The sequence below is a fragment of the Pseudophryne corroboree genome, chromosome 2, assembly GCF_028390025.1.
Source record: "Pseudophryne corroboree isolate aPseCor3 chromosome 2, aPseCor3.hap2, whole genome shotgun sequence".
Lineage (NCBI taxonomy): Eukaryota > Metazoa > Chordata > Amphibia > Anura > Myobatrachidae > Pseudophryne > Pseudophryne corroboree.
The window spans coordinates 199,732,200-199,756,177 of NC_086445.1; the positions used below are offsets into that span (position 1 = coordinate 199,732,200).

At 47.8% G+C, this 23,978-nt stretch overlaps 1 protein-coding gene across 1 annotated transcript in view; it reads right to left on the bottom strand.

Moving 5' to 3' along the window:
• The window catches only part of RAPGEF3 (Rap guanine nucleotide exchange factor 3), a 369,364-nt gene that overhangs the window by 38,064 nt on the left and 307,322 nt on the right, over positions 1-23,978 (bottom strand). The window contains exon 20 of the mRNA XM_063952220.1: positions 4,676-4,857. Coding sequence (XP_063808290.1) covers positions 4,676-4,857 — 182 coding nt within the window. The remainder of the gene's footprint in view (positions 1-4,675; positions 4,858-23,978) is intronic.

The window sequence follows — 23,978 nt, forward strand, 5'->3', positions numbered from 1 at the left end:
TAGAAAAATGAAAAGACTCAAGCTGGCAAAAGCAGTAGCACCGCAAAGAACTGTGCGTTCTTCGAAATCCCAAATCCACAAGGAGAGTCCAATTGTGTCGGTTGCGATGCCTGACCTTCCCAACACTGGACGTGAAGAGCATGCGCCTTCCACCATTTGCACGCCCCCTGCAAGTGCTGGAAGGAGCACCCGCAGTCCAGTTCCTGATAGTCAGATTGAAGATGTCAGTGTTGAAGTACACCAGGATGAGGAGGATATGGGTGTTGCTGGCGCTGGGGAGGAAATTGACCAGGAGGATTCTGATGGTGAGGTGGTTTGTTTAAGTCAGGCACCCGGGGAGACACCTGTTGTCCGTGGGAGGAATATGGCCGTTGACATGCCTGGTGAAAATACCAAAAAAATCAGCTCTTCGGTGTGGAACTATTTCAACAGAAATGCGGACAACAGGTGTCAAGCCGTGTGTTCCCTTTGTCAAGCTGTAATAAGTAGGGGTAAGGACGTTAACCACCTCGGAACATCCTCCCTTATACGTCACCTGCAGCGCATTCATAATAAGTCAGTGACAAGTTCAAAAACTTTGGGTGACAGCGGAAGCAGTCCACTGACCAGTAAATCCCTTCCTCTTGTAACCAAGCTCACGCAAACCACCCCACCAACTCCCTCAGGGTCAATTTCCTCCTTCCCCAGGAATGCCAATAGTCCTGCAGGCAATGTCACTGGCAATTCTGACGAGTCCTCTCCTGCCTGGGATTCCTCCGATGCATCCTTGCGTGTAACGCCTACTGCTGCTGGCGCTGCTGTTGTTGCTGCTGGGAGTCGATGGTCATCCCAGAGGGGAAGTCGTAAGCCCACTTGTACTACTTCCAGTAAGCAATTGACTGTTCAACAGTCCTTTGCGAGGAAGATGAAATATCACAGCAGTCATCCTGCTGCAAAGCGGATAACTGAGGCCTTGACAACTATGTTGGTGTTAGACGTGCGTTCGGTATCCGCCGTTAGTTCACAGGGAACTAGACAATTTATTGAGGCAGTGTGCCCCCGTTACCAAATACCATCTAGGTTCCACTTCTCTAGGCAGGCGATACCGAGAATGTACACGGACCTCAGAAAAAGACTCACCAGTGTCCTAAAAAATGCAGTTGTACCCAATGTCCACTTAACCACGGACATGTGGACAAGTGGAGCAGGGCAGGGTCAGGACTATATGACTGTGACAGCCCACTGGGTAGATGTATGGACTCCCGCCGCAAGAACAGCAGCGGCGGCACCAGTAGCAGCATCTCGCAAACGCCAACTCTTTCCTAGGCAGGCTACGCTTTGTATCACCGGTTTCCAGAATACGCACACAGCTGAAAACCTCTTACGGCAACTGAGGAAGATCATCGCGGAATGGCTTACCCCAATTGGACTCTCCTGTGGATTTGTGGCATCGGACAACGCCAGCAATATTGTGTGTGCATTAAATATGGGCAAATTCCAGCATGTCCCATGTTTTGCACATACCTTGAATTTGGTGGTGCAGAATTATTTAAAAAACGACAGGGGCGTGCAAGAGATGCTGTCGGTGGCCAGAAAAATTGCGGGACACTTTCGGCGTACAGGCACCACGTACAGAAGACTGGAGCACCACCAAAAACTACTGAACCTGCCCTGCCATCATCTGAAGCAAGAAGTGGTAACGAGGTGGAATTCAACCCTCTATATGCTTCAGAGGTTGGAGGAGCAGCAAAAGGCCATTCAAGCCTATACAATTGAGCACGATATAGGAGGTGGAATGCACCTGTCTCAAGCGCAGTGGAGAATGATTTCAACGTTGTGCAAGGTTCTGATGCCCTTTGAACTTGCCACACGTGAAGTCAGTTCAGACACTGCCAGCCTGAGTCAGGTCATTCCCCTCATCAGGCTTTTGCAGAAGAAGCTGGAGACATTGAAGGAGGAGCTAACACGGAGCGATTCCGCTAGGCATGTGGGACTTGTGGATGGAGCCCTTAATTCGCTTAACAAGGATTCACGGGTGGTCAATCTGTTGAAATCAGAGCACTACATTTTGGCCACCGTGCTCGATCCTAGATTTAAAGCCTACCTTGGATCTCTCTTTCCGGCAGACACAAGTCTGCTGGGGTTGAAAGACCTGCTGGTGAGAAAATTGTCAAGTCAAGCGGAACGCGACCTGTCAACATCTCCTCCTTCACATTCTCCCGCAACTGGGGGTGCGAGGAAAAGGCTCAGAATTCCGAGCCCACCCGCTTGCGGTGATGCAGGGCAGTCTGGAGCGACTGCTGATGCTGACATCTGGTCCGGACTGAAGGACCTGACAACGATTACGGACATGTCGTCTACTGTCACTGCATATGATTCTCTCACCATTGAAAGAATGGTGGAGGATTATATGAGTGACCGCATCCAAGTAGGCACGTCACACAGTCCATACTTATACTGGCAGGAAAAAGAGGCAATTTGGAGGCCATTGCACAAACTGGCTTTATTCTACCTAAGTTGCCCTCCCACAAGTGTGTACTCCGAAAGAGTGTTTAGTGCCGCCGCTCACCTTGTCAGCAATCGGCGTACGAGGTTACATCCAGAAAATGTGGAGAAGATGATGTTCATTAAAATGAATTATAATCAATTCCTCCGCGGAGACATTGACCAGCAGCAATTGCCTCCACAAAGTACACAGGGAGCTGAGATGGTGGATTCCAGTGGGGACGAATTGATAATCTGTGAGGAGGGGGATGTACACGGTGATATATCGGAGGGTGATGATGAGGTGGACATCTTGCCTCTGTAGAGCCAGTTTGTGCAAGGAGAGATTAATTGCTTCTTTTTTGGGGGGGGTCCAAACCAACCCGTCATATCAGTCACAGTCGTGTGGCAGACCCTGTCACTGAAATGATGGGTTGGTTAAAGTGTGCATGTCCTGTTTTGTTTATACAACATAAGGGTGGGTGGGAGGGCCCAAGGACAATTCCATCTTGCACCTCTTTTTTCTTTTATTTTTCTTTGCGTCATGTGCTGTTTGGGGAGGGTTTTTTGGAAGGGACATCCTGCGTGACACTGCAGTGCCACTCCTAAATGGGCCCGGTGTTTGTGTCGGCCACTAGGGTCGCTAATCTTACTCACACAGTCAGCTACCTCATTGCGCCTCTTTTTTTCTTTGCGTCATGTGCTGATTGGGGAGGGTTTTTTGGAAGGGACATCCTGCGTGACACTGCAGTGCCACTCCTAAATGGGCCCGGTGTTTGTGTCGGCCACTAGGGTCGCTAATCTTACTCACACAGTCAGCTACCTCATTGCGCCTCTTTTTTTCTTTGCGTCATGTGCTGATTGGGGAGGGTTTTTTGGAAGGGACATCCTGCGTGACACTGCAGTGCCACTCCTAAATGGGCCCGGTGTTTGTGTCGGCCACTAGGGTCGCTAATCTTACTCACACAGTCAGCTACCTCATTGCGCCTCTTTTTTTCTTTGCGTCATGTGCTGATTGGGGAGGGTTTTTTGGAAGGGACATCCTGCGTGACACTGCAGTGCCACTCCTAAATGGGCCCGGTGTTTGTGTCGGCCACTAGGGTCGCTAATCTTACTCACACAGTCAGCTACCTCATTGCGCCTCTTTTTTTCTTTGCGTCATGTGCTGATTGGGGAGGGTTTTTTGGAAGGGACATCCTGCGTGACACTGCAGTGCCACTCCTAAATGGGCCCGGTGTTTGTGTCGGCCACTAGGGTCGCTAATCTTACTCACACAGTCAGCTACCTCATTGCGCCTCTTTTTTTCTTTGCGTCATGTGCTGATTGGGGAGGGTTTTTTGGAAGGGACATCCTGCGTGACACTGCAGTGCCACTCCTAAATGGGCCCGGTGTTTGTGTCGGCCACTAGGGTCGCTAATCTTACTCACACAGTCAGCTACCTCATTGCGCCTCTTTTTTTCTTTGCGTCATGTGCTGATTGGGGAGGGTTTTTTGGAAGGGACATCCTGCGTGACACTGCAGTGCCACTCCTAAATGGGCCCGGTGTTTGTGTCGGCCACTAGGGTCGCTTATCTTACTCACACAGTCAGCTACCTCATTGCGCCTCTTTTTTTCTTTGCGTCATGTGCTGATTGGGGAGGGTTTTTTGGAAGGGACATCCTGCGTGACACTGCAGTGCCACTCCTAGATGGGCCAGGTGTTTGTGTCGGCCACTAGTGTCGCTTAGCTTAGTCATCCAGCGACCTTGGTGCAAATTTTAGGACTAAAAATAATATTGTGAGGTGTGAGGTATTCAGAATAGACTGAAAATGAGTGGAAATTATGGTTTTTGAGGTTAATAATAATATGGGATCAAAATGACCCCCAAATTCTATGATTTAAGCTGTTTTTTAGTGTTTTTTTAAAAAAACACCCGAATCCAAAACACACCCGAATCCGACAAAAAAAATTCGGTGAGGTTTTGCCAAAACGCGGTCGAACCCAAAACACGGCCGCGGAACCGAACCCAAAACCAAAACACAAAACCCGAAAAATTTCAGGCGCTCATCTCTAGTGACAACACACAAAACAGGCCCCACATGCACGTCGGCCTATCAGGAATCTTCCTGGTGAGCCCTATGGCCAATCCACCACTGCTTGCATGCACTGTCTATGGTAATGTCTGTTTCTGTGTAGAAGCCCTTTATTGCATTTATGGAGAAAGACAACTTACTGGGCTGCCAGCTTGATGAATTTCCGCAGGAGCAGTGCCCGCCTCTCCTCCTCCTGGCATAGGCACACTTCAGTAGCCACCCAGAATTGCACCTCATTAAAGCGCTTTATAAACCTCTCCAGATTAGCTGTAGTGGTGTAACGGAACCTCTGCTTCCCGAATGTGTGATACAGCAACTCCACCTGAGCAAAAAAATTGGGAACTATATTACGGGTGGACTTGAGTACTGTGCAATACATGACATAGGCAACACGACTAAGTGATCCTTATGGAGATGATTGTCTAAGACATGAAAGAGGCAGGTTACAATGTTTTCAAAGAAAGTGGAACTGTAAGGTTTCCATGGTGGGATTCTCTGCTGTATGGGACATAAATCAGACCAGGTGTACAGTTCTCTACATTTATGCTGTTACATAGATTGATATGTCCATATACAGGAACAGTATGTCTATTCATAAAGTATACAAGTACAATATACAGAAAACAGGATAGTGAGCTTGGATAATGTTTGTGATGACAAAAATTAAAATCAGAAAAAGAACTGAAATGAAGTTTGCATGCAGTATTAACTTATTAAGTGATGACTTGGGGTATAGTACCAGCATTTACTCCCCTGTGCCGGTCGCTAGAGACAAGGGGGCTATATAGAGATTGCACATGGGCCCCTCCTCTCTATACACCCCAGAGAAGTACTATCAGTGTATAGTAAATGCAGTCGCTCACTGGGACATACCTTGTAATAGAGATATAATAAGTCCCAAGGGTCAATTTCTGAGCAAATGCCCAGTTTTGCCCTCTGCTCTGTGCTGCTAGCAGGTAAAGGGCATGGGTGTTGTCAAGGGCTGGAGAATATATTGTGACACTTGCTAAGGTAAAGCATTCTTCAACAACCAGTGACTTTGCAGCTGGCTGGCAGGCCGCACTGAGACTAGTAGACTGTACTGTACATCGATGGCAGTTTGTAGCCTCTCAAATGTATTTATACTTTTAATACAATTTCATTGGTGAACAGGACAGGGAAAAATAGGATTTTAATTACCTACCGGTAAATCCTTTTCTCGTAGTCCATAAGGGATACTGGGATTCACTTAATACGATGGGGTATAGATGCGGTCCAAAGGAGCCGGTGCACTTTAAATTTCTTCAACTGGGTGTGCTGGCTCCTCCCCTCTATACCCCCTCCTACAGCCAGTATAGGTAAAACTGTGCCCGAAGGAGAATGGACATACTTGAGAGAAGGAACATAACAACAAGGGCCCTCATTCCGAGTTGATCGCTCGGTAATTTTCTTCGCATCGCAGTGAAATTCCGCTTAGTACGCATGCGCAATATTCGCACTGCGACTGCGCCAAGTAATTTTACAATGAAGATAGTATTTTTACTCACGGCGTTTTCTTCGCTCTGGCGAACGTAGTGTGATTGACAGGAAATGGGTGTTACTGGGCGGAAACACAGCGTTTTCGGGGCGTGTGGATAAAAACGCTACCGTTTCCGGAAAAAACGCAGGAGTGGCCGGAGAAACGGGGGAGTGTCTGGGCGAACGCTGGGTGTGTTTATGACGTCAAACCAGGAACGACAAGCACTGAACTGAACGCAGATGCCGAGTAAGTCTGAAGCTACTCTGAAACTGCTAAGTAGTTTGTAATCGCAATATTGCGAATACATCGGTCGCAATTTTAAGAAGCTAAGATACACTCCCAGTAGGCGTAGGCTTAGCGTGAGCAACTCTGCTAAATTCGCCTTGCGAGCGATCAACTCGGAATGAGGGCCAATGAGTGGTGAGATTCACACACCAGCACACCAATAACATAAAAAACCCAGCAACGGCTGGTAACAAACAGCAACAGCTGAACAGGTAAACTTTCACAAAGAAAAACCTGCAGACAGGTCAACGCACTGAGACGGGCGCCAGGGCCGGCTCCAGGCATGTTCCAATAGAGTGGCCGCTCAGGGTGCCACCCTTAATGGGCGCCGCATGCAGGCACCGCCATATTAGAGCCTGGAGCCTGGTCTGTGTGTGGCTCCAGCAGCATCCGCCCGCCTCCGAGTCCCACTCCCAGCCAGCAGTCAGTTGTGCTGTTGGAGGGACTATGCAAAACTACTCAGTGCGCGCGCGCTGTGCAGCGTCAGACGCTGGCGCTGCACAGCGCGCACTTAGTTTATTTAGTTTAGTGCGCCCACTTGCCAAAGACTGAGAGGAAGGAGAGGTGCACGCTGCGCTCTCCTCCCCGTCCTCACACACAGCAGGAGCAGCAGCAGCAGCCGCCTCCCTGCCCAAGAGGACCATCGGCAGCAGCAGCCCGGTGAGCAGCACTTGTGGGGGGGCACTGTGTGGGGACATGTGTATCTGGGACTGGGGGCATATCTGGCACTGTGGGACATGTGTATCTGGCACTGGGGGCATATCTGGCACTGGGGGGCATGTGTATCTGGCACTGGGGGGGCATGTGTATCTGGCACTGTGGGGCATGTGTATCTGGCACTGGGGGCATATCTGGCACTGTGGGGCAAGTGTATCTGGCACTGGGGACATATCTGACACTGTGGGGCAGGTGTACCTGGCACTGGTGGCATATCTGGCACAGTGGGGCAGGTGTATCTGGCACTGTGGGGCATATCTGGCACTCTGGGGAATATCTGACACTGTGGGGCAGGTGTATCTGGCACTGTGGGGCATATCTGGCACTGGGGGCATATCTGGCACTGGGGGCATATCTGGCACTGTGGGGCAGGTGTATCTGGCACTGTGGGGCATATCTGGCACTGTGGGGCATATCTGACACTGTGGGGCAGGTGTATCCAGCACTGTGGGGCATATCTGGCACTGGGGGCATATCTGGCACTGTGGGGCAGGTGTATCTGGCACTGTGGGGCATATATGGCACTGTGGGGCATAACTGACACTGCGGGGCATATCTGACACTGTGGGGCATATCTGACACTGTGGGGCATGTGTATCTGGCACTGTGGGGCATGTGTATCTGGCACTGTGGGGCATGTGTATCTCGCACTGTAGGCATATCTGGCACTGTGGGGCATGTGTACCGAGCCTGCTACGAGGCATATCATGTGTAGCTGGCACTGCTGGGGGGCATATCAGGTGTAGCTGGCACTGCTGGGGGGCATATCATGTGTAGCTGGCACTGCTGGGGGGCATATCATGGGTAGCTGGCACTGCTGGGGGGCATATCGTGTGTAGCTGGCACTGCTGGGGGGCATGTCGTGTGTAGCTGGCACTGCAGGGGGGCATGTCGTGTGTAGCTGGCACTGCAGGGGGGCATGTCATGTGTAGCTGGCACTGCAGGGGGGCATGTCATGTGTAGCTGGCACTGCTGGGGGGCATGTCATGTGTAGCTGGCACTGCTGGGGGGGCATATCATGTGTAGCTGGTACTGCTGGGTGGCATAACAGGTGTAGCTGGGGGGCATATCATGTGTTCCTGGCACTGCTGTGGGGCATATCATGTGTACCTGGCACTGCTGCGGGGCATGTCATGTGTAGCTGGCACTGCTGGGGGGCATGTCATGTGTAGCTGGCACTGCTGGGGGGCATATCATGTGTAGCTGGCACTGCTGGGGGGCATGTCATGTACACTGCTGGGGGGCATGTCATGTGTAGCTGGCACTGTTGGGGGGCATGTCATGTGTAGCTGGCACTGCTGGGGGGCATGTCATGTGTAGCTGGCACTGCTGGGGGGCATGTCACGTGTAGCTGGCACTGCTGGGGGGCTTGTCACGTGTAGCTGGCACTGCTGGGGGGCATGTCACGTGTATCTGGCACTGCTGGGGGGCATGTCATGTCTATCTGGCACTGCTGGGGGGCATGTCATGTCTATCTGGCACTGCTGGAGGGCATGTCATGACTATCTGGCACTGCTGGGGGGCATGTCATGTCTATATGGCACTGCTGGGGGGCATGTCATGTGTAGCTGGCACTGCTGGGGGGCATGTCATGTGTAGCTGGCACTGCTGGGGGGCATAGTGTATCTGGCACTGGGGGGCATATCTGGCACTGGGGGGGCATGTGTATCTGGCACTGTGGGGCATGTGTATCTGGCACTGGGGGCATATCTGGCACTGTGGGGCAGGTGTATCTGGCACTGGGGACATATCTGACACTGTGGGGCAGGTGTACCTGGCACTGGGGGCATATCTGGCACAGTGGGGCAGGTGTATCTGGCACTGTGGGGCATATCTGGCACTCTGGGGAATATCTGACACTGTGGGGCAGGTGTATCTGGCACTGTGGGGCATATCTGGCACTGGGGGCATATCTGGCACTGGGGGCATATCTGGCACTGTGGGGCAGGTGTATCTGGCACTGTGGGGCATATCTGGCACTGTGGGGCATATCTAACACTGCGGGGCATATCTGACACTGTGGGGCATATCTGACACTGTGGGGCATATCTGACACTGTGGAGCATGTGTATCTGGCACTGTGGGGCATATGTATCTCGCACTGTAGGCATATCTGGCACTGTGGGGCATGTGTACCGAGCCTGCTACGAGGCATATCATGTGTAGCTGGCACTGCTGGGGGGCATATCAGGTGTAGCTGGCACTGCAAAGGGACATATCATGTGTAGCTGGCACTGCTGGGGGGCATATCATGTGTAGCTGGCACTGCTGGGGGGCATGTCATGGGTAGCTGGCACTGCTGGGGGGCATGTCATGGGTAGCTGGCACTGCTGGGGGGCATATCGTGTGTAGCTGGCACTGCTGGGGGGCATGTCGTGTGTAGCTGGCACTGCAGGGGGGCATGTCATGTGTAGCTGGCACTGCAGGGGGGCATGTCATGTGTAGCTGGCACTGCTGGGGGGCATGTCATGTGAAGCTGGCACTGCTGGGGGGGCATATCATGTGTAGCTGGTACTGCTGGGTGGCATAACAGGTGTAGCTGGGGAGCATATCATGTGTTCCTGGCACTGCTGCGGGGCATATCATGTGTACCTGGCACTGCTGCGGGGCATGTCATGTGTAGCTGGCACTGCTGGGGGGCATGTCATGTGTAGCTGGCACTGCTGGGGGGCATGTCATATGTAGCTGGCACTGCTGGGGGGCATGTCATGTGCACTGCTGGGGGGCATGTCATGTGTAGCTGGCACTGTTGGGGGGCATGTCATGTGTAGCTGGCACTGCTGGGGGGCATGTCACGTGTAGCTGGCACTGCTGGGGGGCATGTCACGTGTAGCTGGCACTGCTGGGGGGCTTGTCACGTGTAGCTGGCACTGCTGGGGGGCTTGTCACGTGTAGCTGGCACTGCTGGGGGGCATGTCATGTCTATCTGGCACTGCTGGGGGGCATGTCATGTCTATCTGGCACTGCTGGAGGGCATGTCATGTCTATCTGGCACTGCTGGGGGGCATGTCATGTCTATATGGCACTGCTGGGGGGCATGTCATGTGTAGCTGGCACTGCTGGGGGGCATGTCATATGTAGCTGGCACTGCTGGGGGGCATAGTGTAGCTGGCACTGCTGGGGGGCATATCATGTGTATCTGGCACTGCTGGGGGCATATCATGTGTATCTGGCACTGCTGGGGGGCATATCATGTGTATCTGGCACTGCTGGGGGGCATGTCATGTGTAGCTGGCACTGCTGGGGGGCATGTCATGTGTAGCTGGCACTGCTGGGGGGCATGTCATGTGTAGCTGGCACTGCTGGGGGGCATGTCATGTGTAGCTGGCACTGCTGGGGGGCATGTCACGTGTAGCTGGCACTGCTGGGGGGGCATGTCACGTTTATCTGGCACTGCTGGGGGGCATGTAATGTCTATCTGGCACTGCTGGGGGGCATGTCACGTGTATCTGGCACTGCTGGGGGGCATGTCATGTCTTTCTGGCACTGCTGGGGGGCATGTCATGTCAATCTGGCACTGCTGGGGGCATGTCATGTCTATCTGGCACTGCACTACTATAGACATTATGTGTAGCTGGCACTATACTGGAGACATTTGTGTGTAAGGAACACTACTGTGTTATGTGTAAGGCTGCTAATTGTGTGCGTAGAGGGGGTGTGAAAATATATTTATTTATAGTGTGATAATATGTAGTTGCGAGGCCACGCCCACTTTTCCAGGAGGCCATGCACACTTTTGTGCATAGGGGGGTGGGGGCGCTTTGACATTTTCTCGCTCAGTGTGCTAGTAGGCCTGGAGCCGGCCCTGGCGGGCGCCCAGTATCCCTTATGGACTACGAGTAAAGGATTTACCGATAGTTAATTAAAATCCTATTTTCTCTAACATCCATAAGGGATACTGGGGTTCACTTAATACGATTGGGACGTCCCAAAACTTCCAGAATGGGCGGGAAAGTGCGGAGACGTCTGCATAACCGCCTGGCAAAACTGGGTATCCTCTTTGGCCAGGGTATCAAACTTGTGGAACTTCACAAAGGTGTTCTTCCTTGACCAGGTAGCAGCTTGGCATAGTTGCAAGGCTGAGACTCCACGGGCAGCCGCCCAGGAAGAGCCCACTGATCTTGTAGAGTGGACCTTCAGAGACTGCGGAATAGGTAAGGCAGCCGACACATAGGCCTGTTGTTTAGTCAACTTAAGCCAACGAGCAATGGACTGCTTACAGCAGGACAACCCTTTTTCTGTGCATCATAGAGCACAAACAAGGAATCCGTCTTTCTTATCCGAGCTGTCTGTTTGATATAAATCTTCAAGGCTCGCACACCATCCAACGACTCCGGAGGAGCAGAAGTGCCAGAACATGACGGGACAACAATTGGTTGATTCAAGTGGAACTCAGAGACAACCTTCAACAGGAACTGCCTCCTAGTCCTGAGCTCCGCTCTGTCCTCGTACAAGACCAAGTAGGGACTTTTACACGATAGGGCCCCCAAATCTCAAACATGCCTAGCAGAAGCCAGGGCCAGTAACATCATCATCTTCCACGTGAGGTACTTGTCTTCTACCATCATCAGTGGTTCAAACCAGATGGACTGTAGAAATTCCAACACCACATTCAAATCCCAAGGTGCCGTGGGCGGTACAAACGGAGATTGTATGTGAAGTACCCCTTGTAAGAAGGCCTGAACCTATGGCAACACTGTCAACTTCTTCTGAAAGAAAATTGAGAGAGCTGAAATCTGGACCTTAATGGAACCCAGACATAAGCCCTTATCCATACCAGCCTGCAGGAAATGTAAGAAACGTCCTAAGTGAAACTCTGCAAGTGGATACGTGCGTTCCTCACACCAAGAGACATATCTTCTCCAGATATGATGATAGTGTTTTGACGTCACAGGCTTCCTGGCCTGAACCATGGTAGCAATAACCTTTTTAGAAAGACCTTTGTGAGCTAGGATGTTCCGCTCAACCTCCATGCCGTCAAACGAAGTTGCAGTCAGTCCAGGTAGATGAATGGTCCTTGTTGAAGATCTCTCTTCTCATTGGCAGAGGCCAAGGGTCTTTGACGAACATGTCCAGAAGATCCGCGTACCACGCACTCCGAGGCCAATCCGGGGCAATCAGAATTGCCTGGACTCTTTGATTCCTGATTCGCTTTAGCACCTTCGGGAGCAATGGAATCGGTGGAAACAGGTAGACCAGCCGGTAAGGCCAAGGCAACGATAGTGCATCTATTTCCCTCGCCTGAGGGTCCCTGGTTCTTGAGCAATACCAGCAAAGCTTCTTGTTGAGTCGAGAAGTCATCATGTCTATCTGTGGACAGCCCCACAGGTTGATGATCTGCTGAAACACCTGTTGGTGGAGACCCCACTCTCCCGGGTGGAAATTGTGACGACCCTGGAAGTCCGCTTCCCAGTTGTCCACTCCCGGAATTAAGATAGCGACATTGCTCTTGCATTTCTTTCTGCCCAGAGAAGTATATTTGATACCTCTCACATGCAGGCTCTGCGTTTTGTCCCTCCTTGTCAATTTATGTAAGCCACGGCCGTTGCGTTTCCGACTGAACTTGGATCGCCCGATCCCTGAGCAGAGGAGAGGCCTGAAGCAGAGCATTGTAGATTGCCACAAGTTCCAGAATGTTGATCGGAAGTAGGGCTTCGTAGGCTGACCATCTGCCCTGGAACTAAGCCCCTTGGGTGACAGCTCCCCATCCTCTCAGACTCGCATCTGTCGTAAGGAGGATCCAATCCTGAATCCTGAAACTTCAACCTTCCAGCATATTTGAGGACTGTAGCCACCACACTGTCAGGACAGGCTGTTTTTGTGAATCCATTGGACTCAGACCAACCGAAGGAGCAGATGATCCGGAGTGCAGGAAACAAGGAGCACGAAGATAATTTCTTTACATATATTTATTAACGGCACAAACAGAGTAAAGTGGTAGTAAGTCAAACTGGCTCGGGACTGATAAACTGTAGAGAATGAAGTCTCAGAAGTCCTGAAGGAAGATGCTGGTGCTTGCAGAGAGAGATGGTTTGAAGAAGGGGCGTGACTGTGGAACTATGACGAGGTTTGCAGGGTGACATGGGGCGTGAGATGAACTGCGGAGAGTAGGTTTCTGGATGGGATGATAACGCGAGTGAAAACTGTAAGAACACCCAGTGAATGATACGAAGTCGAGACTGAAGAACTGAGAAGAGTTTGCTTTAGATGATACGAAGACGTGGCTGAATAACTGTGAAGTTAAGTTGCTGTATGATGATACGAAGATGTGGCTGAAGAACTGTGAAGTTAAGTTGCTATATGATGCGAAGAAGTAGCTGAAGAACTATGAAGTTAAGTTGCTGTATGATGCGAAGACGTGGATGAAGAACTGTGAAGACTGGTTGCAGGATGATGCTAAGACGTGGAAGAAGAACTGTGAAGACGGGTTATCTAGCTGAACCAAGGACGTAACTGAGGAGCTGCAAGGATCGCCCACTGGATGATGCGGAGATGTGACCGAAAAACACAGACTGAGGCTGACGAACCGCCACGGGAAACCTGGAGAACTCAAAGACACCGGCAGGAGAGTGGTCAACTGTGACCGCGCACGAGAGCTGGCAGACAACTCGGAGAGCAAGATGGGACCAAATTACCTAGAGACGCACAGAGTAATCTGCAGGAGCACAGAGCTAGGGTACAGAGTAACCACAACAAAGCACTGGCACAGAATGCAAAAATCCCAGCCTATTTATAGGCAGTAGAAAACCAGGATTGGCTGACACTCACCCATACCTCATTGGTGCTGCACTTGGTCTCCAACTGTACTGCAGACACACAGGGAGGCTGCGGCCACTAGATCCTCCCTCCAGGAAGCTGTCACTCCCGCTGCTGACCGCGCCATGCCCCCATGCAGCCACTGAGCACCACCGCTAGCAGCGCCGGCAGGGGTCAAATCCCGGGACCCGCGGCGGTGAGTACACGCCATGTGACACACAGGGGGGAAATCCTGGCCTGAGGTGATAGACGTATTTTCTGGTGCATCTGAAGATGTGAACCGGACCACTTGCTCAGGAGATCCAATTGATATGTTCTGGCATGGAACCTTCCGTAATGGATCGCCTTGTATGAGGCTACTATTATTCCAAACAATCTTATGCAAAGATGAATGGATATCCGAGTAGGCTGTAGAACCATTCGGACCATCTCCTGTAGTATCCTTGCTTTGTCCTCTGGGAGGAACACTTTCTGAGCCATAGTATCCAGAAACATTCCCAGGAACAGGAGCCACTAAATAGGTTCCAGGTGCGACTTCTGTAAATTGAGGATCCACCCATGTTGTGACAGAAGCTGAATAGTTTATATTGAGCAATAGAAGCTTCCTGAATTTCGCTTTTATCAAGAGATCATCTAGGTAAGGGATAATATTGACCCCCTGGACTCGGAGCGGGAACATCATCTCTGCCATCACCTTCGTGAAGACCCTGGGAGCTGTGGAAACGGTGGAAACAGGTAGACCAGCTGGTAAGGCCAAGGCGACGTTAGTGCATCTATTGCCCTCGCCTGAGTGTCCCTGGTTCTTGAGAAATACCAGCGAAGATTCTTGTTGAGTCGAGTAGCCATCATGTCTATCTGTGGGCAGCCCCACAGGTCGATGATCTTCTGAAACACCTGTTGGTGGAGACCCCACTCTCCCGGGTGGAGATCGTGACGACTCAGGAAGTTCACTTCCCAGTTGTACATTCCCGGTATGAAGATGGCGGACATTGATCTTGTATTTCTTTCTGCCAGTGGAGGATCCGCCCATGTTGTGACAGAAGCTTTATAGTACAGTTTATATTGAGCAATAGAAGCTCCCTGGATCTCGCTTTTATCAAGAGATCGTCTAGGTAATGGACAATATTGACCCCTGGACTCGGAGCTGGAACATCATCTTCATCTTCGTGAAGACCCTTGGAGCTGTGGACAGGCCGAAGGGTAGCACCTGGAACTGGTAGTGATCGTTCAGCAGGGCAAACCGCATGTATGCCTGGTGAGGTGGCCAAATCGGGATATGGAGATAAGCGTCTTTGATATCCAGAGAGATCATGAACTCCCATTCTTCCAGACCCGCAATCACTGCTCGCAAGGATTCCATCTTGAACTTGAAAACCTTTAGGTAAGGGTTCAAGGATTTTAGATTCAGAATGGGCCTTACAGAACCGTCCGGTTTTGGTACCACAAACAGGTTGGAGTAGTAACCCTTTCCCAGTTGTGGCACTGGGACTGCAGCGTAACTCGTGTACCCTCCAAAACTGGTAAGCTTGATTTGAAAAATTATTGGGGAGGAGCGCTGTCAAACCTGAGAAATTAGGTCCTTTACCCACGCATCCTGGTAGGAACCTTCCCAGATGCGGCTGAAGTGACGCAGTCGAGCTCCCACCTCGAGATCCCCTCAGGGGGGGGGGGGGGTCACCGTTATTCTGAGGCCTTAGTGGAAGCTGAACTGGTGCTTTGTTCCTGAGAATCTGCGGCGGCTTGTTTTCTTGTTTCACCTCTGATGCCTCTCACTTGTCAAAGTCAGAAAAATATCACGCTGCACGTTGCCATATATGCACTTCATGCGTGTGCACGCTGCATATTTAATCAAAATAATGTATTTTATAAGTTAATATTCCCCTGAGTTCAACAGGTATCAGTGGGTCTCAAGATGGCTCTTTGACCTTAGAGATTCCCCAAACAATAGCTTTCATGTTGGGAGGGCTTCACATGTTCTTATGCATAGTTAAGCACAGGAATAGTAATTGAAGATTAATTGTATTCCGAATAAATTACACCTAAGAATAGTCAGTTTCTGTCCCGCAAACGGAATACAATAGCCTTTAATTACACTAAGCTTTGAGACTCAATAGAGGGCCAACACCTGTGTTTACGAATGGGGCTGGTTTTGTCTCCAGAAGAATGATTGCTGAGATGTCATTGTCTCAACTGAAAGTGGACATTGAGAATACCGAACAAAACCCAGAGACAGGGTTTGTTTTGTATTCGCCAAACAATAGCTTTCCACAAGACAGGAATGTGTTAGTCATCACACAACAACCAAGATCACATGCTCAGCTCATTGATACAGCTAGCCCACATGCTGTGAAAGACACACACTTCCTGTGGTTGACACACCCCCACAGCTGGAATGCAGGTATGATATTTCCACTGGAAATCACAGGGCTCACTGACTCACTCAGAACCAAGCAAGCATCCAGAAGCATGGCTTGCTTATCACCAGGCTCCAAGCGAAAGGCTAAGTATTGTATACTCATGGCTTAATGGCATAGAATAGTTTAAATATGTGTTTGTGGTAAAGTAGTTGTGAAATGATTGACATAGAATAGTTAATTTGGAGATACAAATGGCTTAAGGTTAATGATGCTTGTGCAGTTGTGTGATTGTTGGGTGTTTGGGATGATTCCCTATGAAATCTGTAATGAATTGGAACAGTAGACAATCTGTAGCATAGCATCTCTGTTATACATTTATGGATGGTGATTTATAACAGATTATAGTAGTTTTACATGATACATCTTGCTGAAGGTTAGAAGTCAAAACATACTTCCTTCTGTTACTGTAGTCATGTGCTTGTAGCAATAGCAGGCTGATACTTGTGGGTACCTGGTTATTGAGATACTGTGTTGGCTTGAAATTGTGAAAGGTGAGTTAGGTGGTTTGGAATTGTAAAATCAGCACATATGCATTGTGTTGAGGCTTGGACATTTTGGAATATAGTGGAGTCTTGTGTCTTCTGCTATGTGATTGTGGTGTAGCAGAGAGTGCCATGTGTTTGGACTTGCAAATCTAAAATGGCTGCTAGCATTCCCTTTTAAATCATATGTTACAGACTTTGGAATCATGGGAGTTTTTCCCAAAATGGAGTCTAGCTTCTGTCCCATGCGGTATTGTAGGGACCATTGTGTTGTTGCTGGGTGTTGTGTATATAGGGACAGCCAGCCTGGGTGAGCTCAATTTTTCTCTCCACAAAGGGTCTCAGCATTGACTAACTGCGCAGCGATTGTTTCTCACATGTGTAAATTCTCTGCAGACATATTGTCTCTTATTTTATGTTATAAGCCATTCTCTCTCTCTCCTTCCCCCTTAAATGTAATTGTATCTGTATTGTATTTTATGTGTAGTTATCCGGTTAGGTATTTTATGTTATCTTGGTAGTGTATAACTTGTATTGTATTATTCTTTTGCAATTGAACGTTCATTCATTTCCTTAAAAGGCGTTAGACCCTTAGACCGGTATTTGAGTGTTTATTATATTGCTAAGAGGTTCTCTGAGCGTCACCTACGCTCATACAGCTTTTAGACTAACAAGGTTACAGTGTTGCATTTACACCTTATCACTGCACAAGGGTTTACAGTATAAGTACATTGTATAAGGTATAGTTATTAAAGTTTAATTCTGTAAGTGTCTGCGACGCCTGTGCTCACACCCTGTGCACAGCGTCTGCTACACTAAGGGCGTACCCTTGCGGTACCTTTTGCGCCAATTGCGTACTGTGTCTCTTAACCTTTTAAAGTGTTTTAAATAGGATAAACATATAGGCTTTGTCAATTGAGGGCTCCTCCGGTCTTCACATATCTGCACTAGGTAACTTTAGCAGACATTATCGATCAGCAGAAGGCGGGAAGGTGCTATCCCTCGCAGTGCTGACCAGATAAGCGTCTGCTTCACTTGGTAAGGAGTGCTGAAGGAATTCGGGAACTGGAAGGTAGGAACAGTACGTTATTGTCTTTGTAAATCTGGTTTTTATTTCTATTTGGTGCCAACTACACACGCAGATTGGATGGTTTGTCTGTTTAAATAGGTAAAAAAAAATATATATATTTTTAATCGCTCTGCATAGCGTGATAACTAAAAGGAGCTGGCATGATGATTTTCTTTGTGACAAATGGTCTGTCCACCATTTTGTGTGGCCCTCATGGATGTGGAAGGGGGAGGAGCAGCGGCCATTTTGGGAAGGTCAATTTTTTTTTCCCCCTAAGCGGCTGATTTTCAGTTGACTCAGGAAATAATCAGCCATCCATTGTCAAAAAGAAATCATCATTTAATGAGTTTTTTTTTAATGCATTCATTTAGTCCATATCATAGTCAATCATAAGTGGTTCAGATAAAGTTTAATAAAAAAATTAATAATAAATTAAATATTTGATTTAAGAAATACACAAATAAAACAAAGTAGTTTTTTTTGGTCACTGTCTCTCTTCAAGAACCTGTTTTAACTCTGCTACTTGTAGGATGGCCATTGAAATGCAAATGAACCTGTGTGACTGGATTGTTGTTTTTTTTTTTTCTCTCTCCCAGCAGTGAAAGAAATTGCACATTCATATGCAAATTAGAAGCACTAAATAAGGTCTCACATAAGTAATAGTGATTGGTACATATATGTAATATCTATATGCGTGTGCTTACATCAATGTATGTTATTAGATTAAATTTAGAATTGCATGTTCATTTGTGTATTTTCACATCTCATTCTCCTGATTGCCACATACCATTGGTAAAGCGCTGAGACATTTGTTGTTATTAATAGTTAAAAGATAAAAAGTAATATTTAAGGGTATAATTGTAAAAGGCACGCACACAGTCTCGCCTAAGAATACAAGGGAGATTTGGGTGGTGTATAGTGAATGATTACTGTTAAAGATCATTCACATTGATAAACGTGTAGTGTGTTACTGTGGACGTACTTGGGCTGTGTACACGTGTCCTTACAAGGGCAGGGCGTACGCAACGCAAGGGTCGACGCACGGAGCGTATATTACGCAACGGAGCGTACGGATACGCCCACATAATACAAACCGCACAATAGTATTGTTCTAGTAGGTGATAAGGAAATAACGCGATAAATAACACAAATCTATCTCAAATCCAAAAGTTTAAAAGTTAAAAGGAAAAGACTTTCTCTGTTGCAATTCTCCTGGGTTAAGCTAATACTGAATGAAAGGATTTCTGCGCAGAAATAAAAAATTAAAGTGTACATGTGGTAAGAGTGTGTGTATATATAAGATTTCTCTTTTATTACGGAAGCGGGAACCATAGGCCAGTAGAAAGAGATACACCAGCGAGAGTGATATCGTGGGGTGGCTTGGGAGGCGTCCCTTGTTAGACTCGACACATTAATGAGCAGTAGAGTCTGCTGTACATAACAGACCAGGAGGTCACAGACCAGGAGGTCACAGACCAGGCACAGACCAGGAGGTCACGGACCAGGAGGTCACAGAACAAGAGGTTCAGGTACAGCAGACTAGAAGTAGAGAGAGCACAACCGAAGAGGGGTTGGTGCGAGACCCATATAGGCCAAAGAAGCTCATCGCTGAAGGAATTTGCAGCAGAAATTTTCAATTCCACTGATCGTTCCGCACATAAGATTAGTTGCTTGTGTGCGGATACGATTGTACCGCATGTGATTGTGTGCATTGGCGTGTCTTGAATTCAGAAGAACGCTACTTGCACATTGTTAACGTGATTTGTGTAATTTTTTATTTTAAGGGAAGTAGCCTGATCACTCGGGGACATTCCAACAACCGATACTTGCTGGGGACTGGAAGGTCCAACACGCCCCAGAAAATAAAGGTTCATAGGGGCCCTAGGTTGGGTACAGCAGCTCTGGGAACAGTGATTGCAGTACTGGCCAACGTGGGCGGAGTTAAGTGGGCGGACCTCGAGGCAAAACCCCCACCGCAGCCTTACCCCGGACATTTTGGTTTTCTGTGAGGGTTGCCGGAGACCCTGATTGGAAGTCAGAGGTAGTGAAAGCAATGCCTGCAGAGATGGGGGCCGCTTGTTCAGGTAAGGGGCGATCAACCCTGGTTCAGGTTGATTTGAAACCGATCAATCAGGTCGGCAAGGTAATGTGTGAGAAATCAGACCAAGATGGTCATCACACAGAAATATTATGCAATGAATGGGAAAGGATGACTGTGCATGACGGGGAAAAGTTTCCCCGGGTAGGTAGTTTTAATCCAGAAGTATTACAGAATTTAAGGAGAAGAGTGTGCCTGATTAAATCTTCAAAAAGGCGTATTAGACATTATGATGATTTAAAATTGTGGCAACAGGAAAGTGAAATGCAAAGAAATTTAACTTACATATCTGACTCTCATCTTGGGAAGAGAGACATGGCAATGGAGAGGATTATGGTTGCAGAGAATGGCGCAATGGTGTACGATAAAAAGGCACTTAGCAACTGTACTATAGATGATAAGACTAATTGTAATAAACGTAACGATGATAATTGTAATACTGTTAAATGTACAACTATTAACCCAAGCAAGTTGCACCCCATGTTAAACTTCCCTCAGGATTACAAACAAGAAAGTGAGCCCAGCACGATGTCGGTACCTCTTCCAGAAGCCATCCTACAAGACATCCAGGTGGACGCGACCAAATCGGTAAAGGCAGTAATCAAACCCCCTAACGGAGGGTAAGGTGAGGTCGTGTCCACAGGTACGTACGGTGTTATATATCACGCACAAACAAATGTACCCCATATTGTAAGACCAACACAAGGTGATGTAATTGAATTTAGTCCTGTCAGGGTGATCACAGTCCCCAATGGGAAGACTGACGATCAGGGAAGCATTCCCGTCAAGGACAGTGCAATGCGCCGTCCCTGGTCCCGGATGGAATTGAGAGCAATTATGTCTGAATTCCCTGATCCTAGGAAAGATCTAGTTGCATGTCAGAGATTTATTAAAGAACTAGGAAACTCAACAGAACCCACCAACAAAGATTGGCGGACAGTGCTGAGGGCATGTTTGCCCTCCAGTGTTGACCCTGCGAAATTTATTGCTGATTGTAAATTAAACACAGAGGTACCTCATACGGAGGAACACAATCAGGAATGTATTAAGCAGATCAACCAACAGTTAGGAGTATATTTCCCAGCCATTGCCAAGTGGAACAAAATCCTCTCCATAAGACAAGGAGAAAGGGAAAGTACTTCTGACTACTTCAATCGAGCACTGCAAGTAATGGCTAGAGACACTGGGATCACAGACATCAAAACAAATGTACACTACAGGAAAGTAGCAGTTTATGTGTTAATAAATGGTTTAAAGGAAGTATTAAGAACGAGTATACAAGCCTCTCTACCTAACTGGAGAAATAACTCAGTAACTGCATTAAGGAACTCTGCTGTTGGGCATGAGCAAAACATCATCAAGCACAGGGAAACAAAGAAGCCCCAGATCCCTGTGGGTAAGTCAAAGGTGAAAAGGTGTTATAATTGCCAGAAGGAAGGTCATTTTGCAAGAGATTGTAGATCAAGAAGTAGACCAAATTCATATAAACCCCCTAGACAAAGATATGAGCAAAGTTATGACACACCAAATTGTAATCAGGGATCACATAGGAAGGAGTTTGGGCCGCACCTGTAACATGCAATCAGGAAAGGTGATCATTAGGACTGATAGTAAGCCTGAGGTTACAGTTAATGAAATGGGAGGTCAGTTCCTTGCAGGCACAAGGACGGCCGGGTAGACGTTGTAATTTATCTGTAAATGTTCTTTTCCCCATCTCTGACGTTCATCGGCAGGACCCAAATATCACATAGCTATTTGGTCCTTGCAGAAGTCTACCAAACCCCAGTATGACCTACCAGCATCGATGTATCCTGGCCAGATACAAAGGGTTGGTATGGAAATACTGGTGGGAGAGACTATGCAGGGATACCATTGGACATGTAGATGTGACAGCCTGAGGGTGAACGGAAGATCTGATGTTTTTTTGTTTTTGTTTGTTGCTTAATGAAAAATGTGATGAATTGTTCTCTCTCGTTTGTTTTTTTTCCTCTCTCTCTTCTCACTCATGTTTTCATGTTTTAAAGATGGTATGTCACACATCAGTTAGACAAATGGTAATGCAAGATTTTTGCTCCTTACAGAGAGATCGCTGATTTGGAAGGAATATTGCATCACCGGAGTGATCGGTTGGAAGACTGAGAGACAGCACCTTTGAGATGACAGCAGAACAAGAAGAAAAACAAGACTAGAGAACTAATTATCGTAACAAGTTTCTCTCCCCCTCAAACTGTTTTTTCTGTACCCCCATTACAAATTTCTCCTTTTCTCCTCCTGTAAGATGGACTTGCCCCAAGAGACTGTGATATGGATTTTCCTGTTGACCATGATGTTGACCAGAGCAGTCTGTTTCGGTGAGAGTACCAGTGAGGTCGAGAAAGGATCCAGAAGGGTTTCTGATGACTAAGACGGAGGTGTAAATTTCCAATAGCAACACAATCACCGAGCAAAGGCGAGTACCAGAAACGATCCAGCAGCCATGTTATTTATAGACATTGTGAAGGATTGTTAGCTAAAGAGAAATGTATCTGTAGACTCTGTGACAGTGTAGTTGAGGATGGGTGCATCAAGAAATGCCAATCCAGTTTTAATATCCACATGGACCGGCATCCATTGAGTGACTATCACTCCTTAGTGGGTAAAGTGTTAAATCAGACAGATTGTTGGGTATGCTCTCAAGTACCTCAAGGCCATAGCAAATCAGGATTAGTGCCCTTCCCTTTAACTATAGGGGAGGTACTTGAGCTAAGTGGTGGGAGGCCGGTGGACAGGAGGTTTAATATCTCCAGTCCTCCTAGTTTGAAGCTCCACCAATATCATGTGGATAGATCCCTAGTATGTTTTAACATTTCCAATCCCCGAAAGCCGGGAAATTGGGAAGTGTCATGGAATAACCAAACCATGACCTTTTCATACAGAGCCGATAGAATGCCTACAGATACAGAACTTATACGCCACATAGCCGGTAGTGGAAAATATTTCCGATATAGGTATACCCTAGGAAGTAGGACCATGAGAGTTGGAGAGGTATCACCAGGATACTGTGCACATATCATACAATCGGATACGTGTACCAGACAGATGGGAGAATTAGGGTTAGGAGAGTCCACATGGAAAATGTGTAACATGGTAATGACATATTCAGTCCCATATGTTCTCCCCGATGATGCATATTTCATATGCGGGAGAAAGGCGTATGAGCGGCTTGCCCCAAACTCAGAGGGATTATGTTATATTGAAAAAGTACCGCCTGAAGTAATGACTGTATCGCATAACAAAATTGATTTGACTTACGACCCAACCATTGAAACCACGCTGTGATAAAAGGTGATTCCACGACCTGTTTCTTTCACCCGTTTCTCCTTTGTTTTCCTCCAAGGTACAAGGACTCGCTTGGAAGAAGAATTTGACAACCTTTAACACAGACAACTGATGGACTATGCCATAGACCCCCCATATCCCTAGTACCTTTAATTTTACACTAGCCCAACACTTTTTGTAAGTCTATGGACATTGAAAAAGCTTTTTGCACACCGTTATAGCAAAAGCATCGGGAGACTACAGTCAACATGTACATCGAGACAAGACAAGACAAGACACAAGACAAGACCTAAATCGGCAAATGTATATTAAACTCACATAGTTTATCACTGCATTTACCATAATTGTTCTTTATCTTCATCTCTACAACCTTCAGGTAATAACACACATAGTCGATAGGGAATATAGGCACAGATATCAGCACTCACATATTCCCCCATTCATGTATCATCAACTAAAATGTGCTCCCCCATTTTGTTGCAACCAAAAGCCGAAGAGAGCTCGGTAAAGTTTGACAGCCCATCCACAGACCCGTACCACGGGATAAGAAGGAATTCAAATGTATACTTCGCAATACCTCGAAGCTTGATTTAAAACACGTACGGCACGATGATACATGACCCCCCAAACATGGATTCATACACACATGCTTCTGCTATCTCACTAGGTCATACCCTTTTCCCACCTTCTTCTCTCCTCCCTTACCCAATCATAGAAATGTATTTGCATATGACATATATTTTTCTCTTTTTGAAATGTTTTAGGAAGTGGCAGTTATTGGTGACTGCCAAAGGGTGGACTGT